Source organism: Sus scrofa, chromosome 14, assembly GCF_054392235.1.
Source record: "Sus scrofa isolate SSC_HxYL_T2T_F1_AM1 chromosome 14, Sscrofa_HxYL_maternal_Yorkshire_Landrace_v2.0, whole genome shotgun sequence".
NCBI classification, from domain to species: Eukaryota; Metazoa; Chordata; class Mammalia; order Artiodactyla; family Suidae; genus Sus; species Sus scrofa.
The window spans coordinates 125,375,107-125,392,218 of NC_139396.1; the positions used below are offsets into that span (position 1 = coordinate 125,375,107).

The following is a 17,112-nucleotide window of genomic DNA, read 5'->3' on the forward strand; positions in this document are numbered from 1 at the left end:
TTTATAGACATATATTAGAACTTACTTTCATTATCTTTCCCCTAGAACACACTTCTCAGACATGGTTACCTATAAAAAAAATATCTATTCCTTCAATTATTAGCCTTTATCCTGCCTTAGCATATTAAAATGTTGGCTGTCTTCTAATTTTTTAATTGCTTTCAATAATTTATCCCACCCATATGTTTAGATTTCCTTTTGAGCCTATAAAATTAATGACTTCCTTAAGAACTTGATATTATAATCTTTGTTTGACAGTTGAAATATTATGAAATTTGATCTAAAACCCCTCTTTTAACAAGTGGATAAGTTACCTTCTGCCATATAACTAAACTGATAAACAAAACATAGTTGGGCAAAGTCTGTAAATATACCATCTGTAGCTTTTTAACTTTAACACTTTGAGTAAACACCAAGTAATAAATATATGGGAGATTAATTGCCCTATTAGTTTATCAGTGTTGTGTGTGTACAGGTCTCTGTGTGTGTCCATATGCTTTCTCGATACAGCTCTGTCTCCATAGCCTGTACTTAGTTTTAAAATAGCTAAAATGATTCTAAAATCAGTAGTGTGTTCTGCAGTGAATTATACTGAATAAATTGTTGCTGCTTATAAAATCACCAACATCTTTTTTTAAATTTAGAAAATGTGTTCTTATATGTTAAGTAATTTAGAGAAATGGCTCTCTTTTGTGACCTTAGATTAACTTTTCTGGTGAAAGTTTACCTCTGAACCTCTCCTTTTTACATGATTTTTGTAATCAAGAAATTATATTATGGAAATTAACAGGAAAATAAGTGAAAGGAAAGAGGAAGTATGTGGGATTAATTAGAAAGTCTTAGATCTGAAGGAAGTATGCAAGAAATAGACTGATGCATAATTCAAAACTCACTTGTTGTCATGGATTTTATGTTAATGCTTAACATTTAGTATGCATAGCTTATGGGACTAGCTGTTTATAACAGCATTACTTTGGATATTCGTTTTCCCCCCTGCTGCTACAAGAAATTATTGAGCCCTCCCATCGTTCCTAGTGATCAAAATACGCCAGTAGGCATCTGCAGTGTTACCACTGACGACTTATGTCAAATTATGCCTGTAAGTATAAAGTTGTTTAGCATCTCATCCCTGAATGCTAAATCATCTCTCTTCTACTACAGTCTCTCTCCTCCTCATGCTGCTCTTAGGTTTAAACATGGTTTTCCTCTACCTTTGTAACCCATCTCTTTTTTCTTCTAGCTTTTTCCTTCCTTATAGGGACACATTACCCACTTTGCAACACTTCTAAGTTCCTACAGCAGAGTAGAACTGGCTTTGCGTCAGAGGCAAAGATTTGAATCTGGACTTGGCCACTTATTAGCTCGGTGAATTTGGCTCAGTTGTTCAACGTTTCTGAGCTCAAGTTTCATTATAGGAACAATGGGGTAGTAAAACTCATGTAGAATTACATGAGATAATAAAGTATTTAGTGCTTGATTGTTTCTGTGGTCTCTTATGAATATGTCATTGTGCAATGCAGTTAACAGCATCTGCAACATCTGAATAAAATTAATGAATTTCAAGGCCTATCTCATAACATTCCTCAATTCAGAAATTGGAATTCTGATCATCAGATTTAATCCAGTGTTAACATTTAGTAAAGAATAGATAAGTATACACATCATCCTGACAGTCCCCTATAGTAATAAGGCTTCCTACAGTTGCGTTTGGTTAGCCATTGTTCAGCAGAGAATTCCCCATAATATTCCCAGCATGTACCTGGATGTGGACATTCCCTTTGCTCATTACGGGCCTATCTAAATACCTGTGTGTTTTAATGGTCAAAGTTGAGGCCCCTCTCCAGAACACGTGATCAATTAGCAACCATTCTTCATGTGAAATCAGACACATTTTTGGATGTTGGTCTGGCTTCTTTCAGATTGAGACCTAAATTCATATTTCTGTAAAACTCAATAGTTGGAAAAAAATTACAAAAGGCAATAGAGCAGATTCTCCTTAAGAAACTAAAAGATCTGCTCTCTATAGTATTGTATTTTGGCCACATACTTCCTATGACCCTGGACAGTTGACTTAATTTCCTTCTCTGTATAACAATGTGAGTTATTGGAATATCTATACACTAATATATACTAATTAGTATATAATATGTACTACGTATACTAAGGTCTGAGCTACCTTCTCATTTTAGATACCGGAGATTTTTTTTTTTTTGTCCCACATACTTTTTTAACCGGTAAATTTCCTAATTTTATTATTGGCTTTTACTAATAAATTGTCTGATTTTATTTAAAGCTATTTGAATTTGACTCATTTAAATCCATTTTTTTAGTAAATAATAATGGATATATTTTATGAATGACTATACTAGTATGTTGTTTTATATTGTGGAGCTAAAGATGACACTGAGTTAATTTCATATTCTTGAAATGTCTCATAATGAATCAAGATTGTGCATATGCTATGAAGCAACTGTGGAAAAAAACTTTCTACATATATGAATAATGATTGAAAAGAAGCGAGAAAATGCTGTTTCTTTAGGATAGTGGAATGTAGATAATTTTTTTAATTTATAAATGGATCATCAATTTATTAATGGCATCTATTAAAAATTAGCACCTAATTTCTATTTCTTAAATGGTAAAATATACCTATAAGAAGTTTTAAATGCTTTCTTATTCAGTACTTTGTTTACCATTTGTATTTGTACACTGTGTTTCAAGAAGATTAAACAGGATAGCAAAGAGAAATCTATAGTGATAGATTTCTTAAACACAGTATCTGTGAATAAAGACAATACAGAAAGTAAGCAAAATATTCGATGATGGAGCCTTCAATATAGTATTAATAGACAATGCTTTTCTATGACCATGTCAATGAAAATCCTGTTGGTTCCCTAGAGAAGGGATCCAGGATTCAAAGCATCAGAGTTGTCCAGAAACAAGAAAAAATCTTCCCCACAGAGCCTTGTGAAAATTACCTTTGAGGGCTTTAGCTGAATATGGAGGAAAGGCTAATATAACCTTGAATTGGCAACCATAATAGCTCTTTTCTTTCTGCTTAACTCATTCTCGGATATGTTCCATTAAATAATACCAGGGTATCCAAACAGTGTATAAAACCAATGGTCTGTGTCTTCACACACTCTTTAATTTTACATTTACAAAATCATAAAAATGTCCAACTCTACAAGTAATAATATTTTAGAGATAGCATAATACAGGTAAGAGTCTGAGTATAGATAAAGAAAAAAAATTCAGCAAAAATTGAATCTTGAAAATGCAAAGACCTACAATCCTGAACAAAGCAGATCTGAGTATATATAAGTTTATTACCTAATTGTCTTGGTGTTTTGTCATTAAAACTTTAATCTTTGAAAGAGGATGGCAGATCCTTTCTATTGGGTTCACCTCTTAGTCCCTTGAATTGTTTAAAAAGCTACAAATCTCCCAATTATAATTTTCAATATCCATGATTTTATTATAATTAAAACATATGATGAAAATCCTAGCAAAATATATGCCAGCCTAGATGTGTTTTAAAATTTCTGGTTTTAATGGAATGGAAAATTTATAATGTAGAGTATGTTAGAGCATTCTAACCCCTATTCTTTACCTTCTCTACTAATATTTAAAACAAAACTTTTTAAATCTTGGGTTAGCTTTTCTATTTTTAAATCTCTATTCAGGGAAAACATGTGTTATAATGTAGGAAAATATTTCTTCCAGTGTTCTCAACATTTTCTTGGGAGAGGAGGGCACTGTCATTAAAATGTAAAAGCCACTTAACATGTATAAACAGTGTATTTTTATGTTTAAAAGATGAATCCTAGCACATTAACAGATTTTTTTAAGACTAAGCTGAAAGTGAGAAATACTACAAATTCATAAATAGCAGTGCTGCAGATAGCAGTGAATTATGATGGAAACTGTGCTCTAGGCTTCCTGAATAAGAATAGACCCCAGAGTTATGTCTCTGTGGCTATAACTGGATATTTTCCTCTTATACAAGCTTTTCCAATAAATTTTTCCAAGCCTTTTACATGGTAGAAATCATTTACAAGCATTTTGTGCCCTGGAAAATATATCTCAAATATTATCTTTCTTTCAAAACTCTGAGTTTAGCTACTCTGTCTCACATGTAAATGAACTGTAGTAGATTCACTTAAGTATTTTAGGTAGTGCCATTTGATTTAAAAACACAGATAACAGATTTCTCTTTATAGGAGTTGGCCCATGGATTAAGCGAACTCCTGTCATATGAAGGCAATGTGGAGGAAGATTTCTATTCCACATTTCAGGTACCATTAAGGGCAATAGTGTTCTGTTAGCTATGTACTTCATATATGAAGAATACCCTCTGTTACCATATACCCATCATTAGAAAAGATGAACAAGGATTGATCAACACATACCATCCCCTGTCTTAAAGGATCTTAATCGGATAAAAGTAGAAACGGTGAAGCAGATGCATGTAGATGAGCAGTCAAACAAAGTGCTCAAAGTCACCAAAGGTGAGGGTGCCCTTGACTCAGTTACTTTCTCAGAGCTTTTCAACTTCTAAAAACAAGCCTCTCCTTTCCCTTCAATACAAGAAGTTAGGAACAGAAACTAATGGCCACAGAACAAAACTCATTTCCACTCCCCCTAACAATAACGGGGAGTTGGAAATTTTAGTAAAATCCATGCAGCTCCAGAGACCTGAGTGCTACCTAAATGGCCACTTGAGTTTTGTGACCATCAGTAAGGTATTTAACTGTACCACCCAAAGGGGGTTAAGATCCTACCTTGTTACCGCAAAATGTTTCCATGACACCTCATTCTTTTTTTTTTTTTTTGCTTTGCTTTTTTTTAGGGCTGCACTTGTGGCATACAGAAATTCCCAGGGTAGGGGCTGCATCAAAGCCATAGCTGCTGGCCTACACCACAGCCACAGCAATGCCAGATCCAAGCCACATCTGTGACGTATGCTACAGCTCACAGTGACACCAGATCCTTAACCCACTGAGCGGAGCCAGGGATCGAACCCGCATCCTCATGGATATTATTCAGGTTCTTTTCTGCTGAGCCACAGTGGGAACTCCTGACACCTCATTCTTAATACAGGTATCGCTAGAGCCTAGACTTGTTATAGTTTGTATATTTAGAAGAGAGGGAAAAACAGTTCTTTTTAAATTTTGTTCATTTAAGCCTGTTAATATATCAGCCATACCAATAATTATGCTGTGTTGGAATCTCTCATCAGGTGTTTCAAGAGGAATTCGGAATAATTAAGTCCTATAATTTAAAGCCAGGTGGTGATAAAATTCCAGTTACCAATCAAAATCGGAAAGGTAAGTTAAGACACCATTTCTTAATTAAAGTACATTAGTGTTTGCCATTTACTTTTACTGTATAACAAATGTAAAATTACTTTCCAGAATATGTACATCTTTATATTGACTTTCTTCTCAACAAATCCATCTATAAGCAGTTTGCTGCATTTTATTATGGATTTCATAGTGTGTGTGCTTCAAATGCCCTAATGGTGAGTTTAAAACTTCATGCTTTCAGTTAGGCTGTGTAATACTGTAGTATTGACAAATAATTTCTTAAATATTTTAGTAGATAGGCTTTTAAAATAAAAACAGGTCTTCTACTTTTTAAAGATAGAACTAGAAATAAAAATAGGTCTCTCAGCCTTAATTCTCCAAAGGGAAAAAGTCAGCTCCATTGCCACCCCCCGCCCCCATTCTGTTCTCTGATACTATGGCTCTTAGGACTTCAGAAAATTTTCCCCAGGCAGAGTGGATGATGAGATCTCAAGGGTATCTAAAAATACTGAGGGACAAAAATACAGAAAATAGAGTTAAACACATAAGCTGCAAGGCAAAAGCCATAACTTCTCACTGATTAAGGAACATATTTATAACTGCTTCCTACTGCATCAGAGGTACCTCCAGCAACTCAAGAGTTGCCTTTTACCCACCAGAAGTAGTTTGTCTCTGGAGTCACGATGGACCTGGTCGGTTTGACTTTTTCTTAGCCATGTGAATGTGGTCAGATGGCTGTTGAGAACACCAGGTTGGAAATACAAGATAAAAGTGTAGTTTTCTTTTCACCCTGGCTACACTCCATCAAGCCAGTTGCACCTCCCCCCAATTTTACTAGGAGGATTTGGAGTGAGGTCTTCTGCGTGAATTGTTTTTCATAGGAGAGAGCTTGTTTCAGAGTGATCCTTGTCAGGTGTTTATTAGATCTTTGAAAATGGAGCACCTGTTGATTTCTAATTGGATTTTGTCCATAATACACCATGGTTATGGGGGTGGCAAGAGGGAAAATAAATTAATAGTGTAGCAGGTCTCTATTTTTAAGTGTTAGTCTCTTTAGGTGGGAGACCACCTATGTGGGAGAAAAAAGCAAGTGACCAACACAATACAGACCAACCTAATACGCAAACCCTACCATGCACACAGGAGGCTTCATGGGTGTTGGAACCAGGAATGTCAGTGAATGCTGGAGTACCTGAGAGAGCTTCAAGCTGGGCTTTGGGGGAGAGTTGTAATTTGGATTCATGCTTAGTAATCTGCTTGTTTTTCTGGCAAACTGCTAAGTGCTATTTGTGAAAGGGGGAACCTAACAGTTTGACGAGATTTATACACTTTCAGGAGTAAAAAAAATACCTGACCTCAGTAGGAAATGTATAAATAGAGAAGGTTTTTTCTTTAACAAAATTGGTTTGATTTACCGTAAGAAAATCATTCTTGTAGTTAGATTCAGTGCAAGTAATTCCAAATTCAATTTTTAATCTTCAATTTTTATTACCGTTTTTGATAAATAATTATCGGCAGCTGCTTCGTCCCGAGGAGGTTGAAATCCTGGTCTGTGGAAGTCCTGAACTGGATATGCACGCCCTGCAGAGAAGTACTCAATATGATGGCTATGCAAAAACTGACCTGACTATCCGGTAAGCTCTTGCTACTTACGAGAGTGGCTGCTGAAGAGAAAAGTGAAAGAGAATGCTGTTCCCTTTATTTGTATCATTTATAATCTTTGAATCAAATAAGTCGCTGAAATATTGGAGAGCCCCTACTGCCTTATTTTTTTATTTTATGGCTGCCCTCGCAACATGTGGAAGATCCTAGGCCAGAGATTGAATTCAAGCCTCAGCTGTGGCCCACCGGAACCTGAACCTTCTGCTCCACGCTAGGGATCAAACCCAAGCCACCACAGAGACAGTGCCAGGTCCTTAACCCCTGTGCCACAGTGGGAACTCTGTACTGCCTTATTTTATCTCTTGAAAATAACGTGACAATATTAAATATGAAATCACTTAGAAGTCCCTTTGGGGGAAAGTAATATAAATATGTCTCTACAAAAGTGTAGAGATTTGACCTTTTTAAAAAATGATTTTGGTTCTAGAATTACAGGGATGCCACACTTATAAATAGTGTCTTAATAACACTGTGTTGAAAATAAAAATTATATAGCAGAAGCATTAAGGGTGTAAGCACCTTTAAGGGAAGCTGCTTCCCTAGAGCTTTACTTTATATAACTTTATTCTTATCTGCAGGATTTTGTCAAGACATTTTATTTAAATTTCCTTTGGTGTTCTCTAGATACTTTTGGGATGTTGTGCTTGGATTTCCTCTTGATCTTCAAAAGAAGTTACTGCATTTTACTACAGGAAGCGACAGAGTTCCTGTAGGAGGAATGGCTGATTTGAACTTTAAAATCTCAAAGAATGAAACTTCTACTAACTGGTAAATTTCTAGATTGTAGTTTTTTTTTAATCTTTAGGTTTTGCTAAAAATAGGTTCAGAATTAGAGGATTCTTTCAGTCTGAAGTCATCTTGAAAAATCTTGGCAGTAAACATGGCTTTGAAATAAGAGAGACTATGGCTTAAGGTTCTATATTAATTTTGAGACATACTTATACTTACTGATAATAATTCCTTTCCATCAGTTTTTTACTTTGTTAAGTCAACTGCTTTGTAGTCTCTTCTAAAATCTAGCTTGATTTTTGTAGTAGAATGTTTGACCTTCATTTTTACTTAAAAGTGTTATATAAAATACTTTAAGGCTTTGGTATTTCATATAAAATACTAAGGTGAGTTTTTGGCTACTATAATTAGTTCCAGAAGTCCTTTTGTACTGGAATACCTCTAGTACTCATCTTTTTTTTTTTTTTTTTTAATCTAGTGCTCTTTGTATATGAATGTGGTGATGATGATGGCTTTTAATTATTTTCTGTAGTGTTGATGGGTTAATGCTGATCTATTCTTTTACCAATCACCTTGTAATATCTAAAGCTGATTTGAGTAGACACTACTGTGATTATAATCATTTTTTTTTCCTCTTCCCCCACATATTCCCAGAGTTCTGTCAGTTCTTCCTTTCTCTTTGAACTGGAATCTGTCCTTCCCCTTCCCACTGCCATCACCAGCAGCTATTCTGATGCTCTGGAGTTCACAGAGACTGAGGGAAAGGATCTAAGATGTCTGTAGAAATCTTGAGTAAAGATAATAGTGTCACTGGGTGGAGGGCTGGGGGAGCTGATCAGAGAGACTCAGAGGATGAGTGTTGCATGTGCATTGAGGGCAGCAATATTGGGAGTACAGGTATCAGCTGTCCCAGAAATGTTCTTTATATTATTTTGTGACAGTCAAGACTAAAATAATAGTAACGGTTACATTATCTGTGGTTCTGCTGGGTGTTTTGTGCAGATAGCTCTTTTATGCTTTCAACCCATTAGGATAGTTTTCCTTATCCTGGTGATGAGGCAGCTGAGGTTTGGGGACACGAAGCCACTTAATCAAGGTCTCACAGCCAGAAAGTGGGGAGACAGTATTCGAATTCAGATTTGTCTGCCTCCAAAAGCAATGCCTCTAGAATGAAAGTTTCCTGAGAGTTGGGACATTGTCTGGGCTGTAAACCCAGCCCCAATACATAGCAGGTGCTCCAGAAGTATTCAGTAAAGGAATGGACGCATCATCTCGTTAGTAAAATAGATTTGAACGTGTGTGTCCAGGTACTCTAAAAGTTGCTAAGCAGTCATTCTGTGTTTTAAGATTTAGTATCTTTAAAAAAAATTTTTCCCTAGGTTGCCTGTGGCCCACACCTGCTTCAATCAACTTTGCCTTCCCCCCTACAAGAGCAAAAAGGACCTGAAACAGAAATTGATCATTGGAATTTCAAATTCAGAAGGTTTTGGACTTGAGTAACCTAGAAGACTTGAAATATATTTTATATGTAGCATTCACTTCCCTCTTACTGTGCCTTTAACCTTTTCATGTTTCTGTCTCAAAACACCTTGACAAGCTCACTGACTTTAAAATACTAATTTTTAAAAATCAAATATGAAGTATGTTCAATAGAGGCATGGTTTTCTAAAAACACAGACATTGCTTAAGTGAGGAAAAGACCAGATGATAGAGACAGGTGTGGATTCAGTCCTTTTTTATAGCACTTTATCATTCTCCATAAGTAGTTTGTCACAGGTGTTCCACTGGGAAAGCAACATGCAGAAAAGAACACATTGATGGCAGAGTGGAGCCCAGTGGCAGGTTGTGTGCTGCTCGCACACAGTAGCAACACAGATAGCTACATTATCATTAATGTAAGGCATGTAGCCATATTTTCATATAGCGTTAAACAACAGTATAATTGTAAATGCAATTTACAGGGTTTTTTGATATCCTGGCTTTGGTCCTATAAGATTCTTTTCAATTGTTCACTGAAAAGCATGTAAATACATAATAGCCTGAGAATAATGGGATTTTGATAGTGCCATTTATTGCTAAAGATTTATTTTTACAAAGTAAATTCAGGGTTTTAGATGTGTATACAGCTTTTACAAATCAATAAAGATGATTGTACAAGAGTGTAACTATTTTCAGACTAATTGGATTCAAGGTTATATTCTTTTAATTATTGTTAGTCTGCATGCACATGCAAAGTAAACTAGTTCCTTTGAGTACTCTAATATTTGTATAATTATTTCTTCTTAAGAGTCAGAATATTAGAAAGGAAATTAGATCTGACTAGTCACTGATACATTAACTACAAGCACAAAAGAAAAGAACTGTTTTTATATATACTTTGATCAATGTACAAGACATTTCTAATATTTTTTGATCAACAGTTGTACTGAAACAGTAATTTTTGGAAAAGGTATGGTAAGATATTTGACAAAAGTGAATACAATAATAACATTTGTGTCAAAATGACATGGCTTGGTGTAAAAATAAAGTTCAACATTTTGGCCAAATGTTTGTTTTTCACTGGATTCTGAATATAGCGAATTCAAAAGTACCCTTTTTGGAGTTTCTAATTAGCATGTAAAAACAAACTGCATTTTAAAGTCAGATACTAAATGGTTTTCTTTTTAAATCACAGCAAATGAAGCAGTTTTATTAGCACATTACAGATATTTCCAATTCAAGACTTCTCTATTATACTTTAATAGCTTTCCTTCAGAAAACTCTGAAGACATATTTGCAATAATAATGAAGCCAGCATTTAGTACCAGCATATGGTTCACATGCAAATAACACTTTCCCCAAATTTTTTCTGAGTTACACTACTATCTTATTGCTATTCTTCCTGCACCCAACCAGCAGAATTCTTTTAGGGTGGAGGAACTAATCAGCTTGTTCTGCAGTTATGAAGCCAACTTGTGAATCTTTGAAGAAAGGGAGTTTGTTACTATTCTCTTTGAGACAGAAGTGACTCCGCTTTGCCACTTAGACATACTATTTAAAGGGTTTTTCTTCTTAAATTTTTTGAAACACCTGAGAAAGTTAAAGGCATGTTGGGTTTGTTTTATTTCCTCTGTTTTTAATCCATATGCGAATAAAACTGCTTCTCTCTTACACTGCTTAAACTAGAAAGTAAGATGTTTAATGTAGGTTACTGCTAATTCATAAGCACAAAAGAATCATGTATAAGAAACCAGATTTAAGTGTTTTAAATAAAATGTAAAAGTTTTTATTTGGTAGAGATGGAAAAATTGTGTTGGCTTGGTCTGCATGTTTAATGATGTGCTTGTATACTGATAGCTATGTCATTTTTAAATAAGAAGTACACAAGCAAGCCAGATTTTTAAATGACAAAGTCCATAAATAACTGGAAAATTTTTGTTGTCTGTTGTTGAAATTTATAACCATTTATCACTAAATTGCACATTGCCTTTTTTAATTTATGCTCTGGTTTTGGTTTACAGTGTAATTAATACCTCATTTTTTAAAAGAACCACTACTGTTATATTTCATTAATTTAAACAGCTAGAAAATTCATGTAGTTGCTTTTTTTTATATAACCTGTTAATGAATTCTTGATTTTTGTATCTGCCACAGTAAAGCATTGCACAGTATTTATCAGTATTTACAAAATGTCCTGTCCTTTTTTAATCTTTGCTTAATCATATTTTTGTCTGTATAATCAGAAGTTTTTAACAGTCCTTCTTTTTTGTACAAATATGTATTGTATTAAGGTGTTAATTTCTGGATAAATTTTTTCAAATATTAAAGTTATATAATCAGCCAGGCTTCAGTTCATTTTTTGAACATTAGGCAATGAATTAAAACCACAAGTTTAAAATATCTTATAAAAGCACAACATTCTTTGTTACATTGTTTCTTAAACTGGCGCTTAGGAAAATTTATAATATATACACTTTCAAAAGATGTGTGTTGTTATTGACACCAAATATAACCAACCTCTAGCATTATTTTTTTCAGTATGAAACAAATGTATATCCAATGTCTGGATGATCACACAACAGTGTGCCATGGAGGCCACCTAGAAATGGACTAAATATGACATTTCATTGGCCGTAGATAGACAACTTCAGATCTCAAGTATTCTCCCAAAAAACAATTAATGTGGCCCTTTTTTCCCTTGCCCACATTTCCTATGCCTAATGAAAGGAGAGGGCATTATGAGACTCCAGGTGAAATGTCATGGATGATAGATGGAAGAAGACAGGTAACTGAATAGAAGACTGGGATGGGTACAAGATCAGTCAACCCAGAGGACACACAGCCTTGGGTCCAGTGAGTGGTTAGAGCCAGACTATTGTGCTTTGGAGCCAGACTACTTGGGTTTGGGTTTTGTGTTTCCTTGGGTAGGTTACTTAATCTACCCATGCCTCAGTAAGTGAAAATAAGTTGTTACATGAAAATAATAAACCTATCTATCTCCATGATTGGGTTCTAGGGAAGATTAAATGAACTGATATGTGTAAAGCACTTACGCTAGCCTGACATATAGTAAGCAGTGTACTGTGATGCCAGAGGAATTATGGCACTGATGGGATAGCATCTTACAACCACTGCTTCTGGGGCCTTCTGGAGGTTTGACTCTCAGACCTCAGGTTCAAGACTGCAGGTTCAAGAACACAAAGTGCTTTTGAAGCATTAAAATTGTGTTAGGAAAATATTTCTTATTCTAGAAACAATGCTTTGGTATTTATTTATATATAAATATTTTTTGGTCTTTTATGGGTTGCACCTGGGGCATGTGGAGATTCCCAGGCTAGGGGTCAAATCTTAGCTATAGCCACCAGCCTACACCACAACCACAGCAACGCCAATTCCCAGCCGAATTTGCGACCTACATTAGTTCACAGCAATGCCGGATCCACAACCCACTGAACCAGGCCAGGGATCAAACCTGCGTCCTCATGGGTACTAGTCAGGTTCATTTCCACTGAGCCATGATGGGAACTCCCTTTAGTATTTATCTTGATAGAGATCTCATTTATCCTGATAGACGTCTCATCTTGTGTAAGAAGATGTCATTTTAAAATTCGAAAATAAATGAGCAGTTTATTTTTGATGAAACATTTCAAATACAGAGACAATTTTCAGAGATTGACATAAAAATCATTCCCCCACTCAAATCTAACAAATGTTAACATTTTTCCAGTTTTTTTTTAAATAAAGAATTACAGATGGATTTGAAGCCCTTTTTTTGCTCTTCTCCAATCACAATATACCCACTTTTCCTCATTAACTTGCAGTTGGTGTGACTCCTTCCCATGCTGTCTCACATCTGTATTATATACTTCTTTCTCTAAACACCATACTCGTGACTCTTGAACAGTGCAGGGGTTCTGGTGAAGACCATCTGTGCAGTCAAAATCCAAAATCAGCATGTCATTTCTAGTTATCCCTCTATATCCACGGTTCCTCTGTATCCATGGTTCCCCTCCTCAGATTCAACCAACCACAGGCCATGTAGTAATGTGCTATTTATTGAAAAAAATCTGTATGAATGGACCTGTGCAGTTCAACACAGGTTGTTCAAAAGCCAACTGTATGGTATTGTTACAGTTGCTCACCTAATATCACACTCTCCCTATCATTACACAACTTTTTACACTCAATATCATCTTTTCTAGATTTATCCCTGACTCTATATTAAGCTGTAAATCACCCATTTCAATGGCAGAATAGAATCCTACTAAATGAAAATATCACAGTTTGTTGATCCATCCTCCTGCTAACTAACGTTTTGATGTTCTCTTCAGAGTGGCCCAGGCTGCGATGAGCATCCTTGCCTGTACCAAGTGTGTGTGCCCAGGCCCCCAAGGTTGCTGCCCAGGTGTAGAGTGGCTGGGTCAAAGGCTGCTCATCTTCAGCTCTTCCAGGTATTGTTCAGTTGCTCTCCAGGGTGGTGCTTCCAGCATGAGTTTCCACATGAAAAGAGTTGTCATTCTCCACGTTCTCCCAACACCAGGTTTTAGCAGACTTTTTTTTTTTTTTTTTTTTTTTTTGCTGATCTGACCAATGTGTTTTAATTTATATTTCCAAAATTGATAATGATGTTGCACATTTTTGTACATCTATAGTTCATTCAGATGTCTCCTGTGAATGACCAGGTCAATCATCTGTACTTAGCTTTTTTTTTTTTCTCTTCTTTCTTCATTGATTTTTATGAACTATTTGTTTATTCTGGATATCAATCCTTTGTTAACAGGTGCTACATTGATTCAATTTGAATCCCAGATCTGCCAATGACCATATGACTTTGGACAAATTATTCAGCATCTCTTGACCTCAGTTTACCCATTTCTAAAAGAAAATAACTTATATCTGGAATCTAATACATGGCACAAACGAACCTTTCCACAGAAAAGAAAATTATGGACTTGGAGAATAGACTTGTGGTTGCCAAGGGGGAGGGAGTAGGATGGATTGGGAGCTTGGGGTTAATAGATGCAAACTATTGCTTTTGGAATGGATTAGCAATGAGATTCTGCTGTGTAGCACTGAGAACTATGTCTAGTCACTTATGATGGAGCATGACAATGGGAGAAAAAATATATATACCTGGGTCACCATGCTGTATGGTAGGAAAAAAACTGTATTGAGGAAATAACAATAAAAAATTTTTTTAAAAATACATAGCTCACAGAATTGTTAAATAAGCCCATATAGAAGCATATGTATATGAATGTATATACATGTATACTTACATTAGTATATATATATAAATATATGTAATGTGTGTATATGTGAATTATATAGATATATGCTTATACATAAAACATATATACTTTTCTAATATATGTATGTAAATAAGTACTTACATCATGACTGACTTATAATAAGCATTATGTATTGGTATTACTACTATTACTAGTATTATTTAACTCATATATTGCAGAAGCCTTCTAGTTGTGGCCCTTTATCTTTTATAAATGTTTAAATTTTTGATACAGTCCATAAAATGTTACTTTACATAGTTTGTTTAGATGTAACCACGTATTTACAATTTCTTTGCACGCCATTCCCTCTTCTAACTTTCTTCACACTCACCTCTGGAATTAATTTTCTTCCTCCTAAATTATATTTATTAGAAGCTGTTTTAATGAGGGTTTGTTAGTAGTAAATTATTTTTCCACTTGTCTGAAATGACTTTATTTCACCTTTGTTCATGAAAGATATATTCATCAAGCATGCATTTTTTCTTTTTTTTTGTCTTTTTTAGGGCCGCACCCACAGCATATGGAGGTTCCCAGGCTAGAGGTCTAATTGGAGCGGTAGCCACTGACCTACACCACAATTACAGCAACGCCAGGTCTGTAACCCACTGCTCGAGGCAAGGGATTGAACCCGCAAGCATGCATTTCTATTGTGATAATTACTGTTCTCTTAGGATCCACTGTCTCTGGGTTTCATTGTTGATATGAAGTTAGCTGTCAGTATAATCGTCATTCCTTGGTAGATAATCTCCTTTACTCTGGCTACTTTTGATATGTTTTTCTCACGAAACTGCAAAACATCAAAAACAATGTGTATATTGTGTGTTTTTTTTTTTAATCCCTCTAAGGAGTTGCTATTTCTTCAAACTATGAATTCCTATCTTTCGATTTTAGAAAATTCCTCAGCCATTTCCTCTTTGAATTTTTCTCTTCCCTGTTCTCTATAATTTTCCTGTTTTAAACATATGTTGGACCATTTCATTCAACCATTAAATCTCTCTCTGTGCCTAATCTGTTGTTTAACCAATATTTATTTCAATGGCTATATTTTTCATGTCTAGAAATTCTTTTAGTTCCCTTTCAAGTCCACTTCCCTGTTTTCATACTGTGCTTTCTTTTCAAAAGGTTTTTTAAAAATAATTTCCAGCATATTTTGTTGATACTTTTAGATTGTTCTATTCGCCTCAGTTCTTGTGGTCCTAATTCTTATATTCGTTCATCTACTGGCTCTCAGAGTGATTTGCTTCCTTATGTGATTTATAACTTTGTACCTTTGCAATTTTTATTTAATGTTGTGTCCTGAAGAGTCCAAGTTACCCTAGCAGAGTTAACCTCATGTTGTTCTCAATCAAGGCTGAGGTTTCCCACACCAAATCTTACATTACCTCCTTGGATTAGGGTTTCTTTTCCACCTGTGTAAATTTGGACCTCCTTACCTCCAGTGGCACAGGTTGGAGGTTTTTTGTTTTTTGGTTTGTTTGTTTGCTTTTATTTAGGGCTGCACTCAAGGTATATGGAGGTTCCCAGGCTAGGGATCCAATGGGAGCTACAGCTGCCGGCCTACACCACAGCCACAGCAACACGGGATCTGGGCCACGTCTGTGACCTACACCACAGCTCATGGCAATGCCAGATCCTTAATCCACCAAGCAAGGCCAGGGATCAAACCCGCAACCTCATAGTTCCTAGCCAGATTTATTTCCGCTGTGCCACAATGGGAACTCCCAGGATTGGGATTTATAAGCAATGTTTTTCTATCCCCTTTTCATAGACATAGCAACCTATTTAGTTAGTTTTGTTTTTTTGTTTTTTTGTTTTTTTTTTAAGGGCCACACCGCAGCATATGGAAGTTCCCAGGCTAGGGGTTGAATCTAAGCTACAGCTACCAGCCACAGCCACAGCAATGTGGGATCTGAGCCATCTCTGCAATCTATACCCCCATGCAACATCAGATCCCCCATGCAACCCTTTTAAATTACAGGCTTTATGAAGTGGAATCATTCTATGGCTCCTAGCCTTGAGTAGGCTTAAGGCATCTCTGTTGAACTCAAATGGGCATTAAAATCCATTAGATGGTTCATGACCCCATGAATCACCTAATCCTGCTTACTGCTTTTGGCTTTTCATTTCTTTCTCATTTCCTATAACTGATGATTTCCCTTCTTGCTTTTCTTTTTTGTTTGTTTGTTTTATTTTATTATTACTAAAGTACATTTGATTTATAATGTTTTATCGGGTTCTGTTGTACAACAAAGGGACCCAATCACACACATTTCTCTGTGCTGTACAGTAGAATCCCACTGCCCATCCATTCCAAATATAACAGTTTCCATCCCCAAAACCCCTAAATGCCCATCCATCCCACTCCATCCCCTTTCCCCCTGGGAACCCCAAGTCTGTTCTTCTTGGCCATGATCTGTTTCTGGTTTTTGTTTGCTTGTTTGTTATTCTTAGATAGGATCATCTGTTCCATATTTTAGATTCCACAAGTGATATCAAATGGTATTTGTCTTCTTTCCAGTTTATTTCACTTAATATGAAGGTCTCTAGTTCTATCCATGTTGCTGCAAATGGCATTAGTTTGTCTTTTTATGGCTGAGTAATATTCCATTGTATATATATGTACCACATCTTCTTAATCCATT

The 17,112-nt window shown here is 35.6% G+C and overlaps 1 protein-coding gene across 2 annotated transcripts in view; it reads left to right on the top strand.

The window, feature by feature from the left end:
- HECTD2 (HECT domain E3 ubiquitin protein ligase 2) overlaps positions 1-11,518 on the top strand; it is an 86,392-nt gene extending 74,874 nt beyond the window's left edge. The window contains exons 15-21 of one of the 2 annotated variants that reach the window (XR_014826613.1): positions 932-1,099; positions 4,224-4,298; positions 5,243-5,330; positions 5,418-5,524; positions 6,828-6,943; positions 7,596-7,739; positions 9,080-11,518. Coding sequence is in view for 1 of the 2 variants with exons in the window: in XM_003483528.5 (XP_003483576.1) it covers positions 941-1,099; positions 4,224-4,298; positions 5,243-5,330; positions 5,418-5,524; positions 6,828-6,943; positions 7,596-7,739; positions 9,080-9,200 (810 nt within the window). In the remaining variant the exon portion in view is untranslated. The remainder of the gene's footprint in view (positions 1-931; positions 1,100-4,223; positions 4,299-5,242; positions 5,331-5,417; positions 5,525-6,827; positions 6,944-7,595; positions 7,740-9,079) is intronic. The other variant, XM_003483528.5, reaches the window with a different exon arrangement.
- The last annotated feature ends 5,594 nt before the right edge of the window (positions 11,519-17,112 follow it).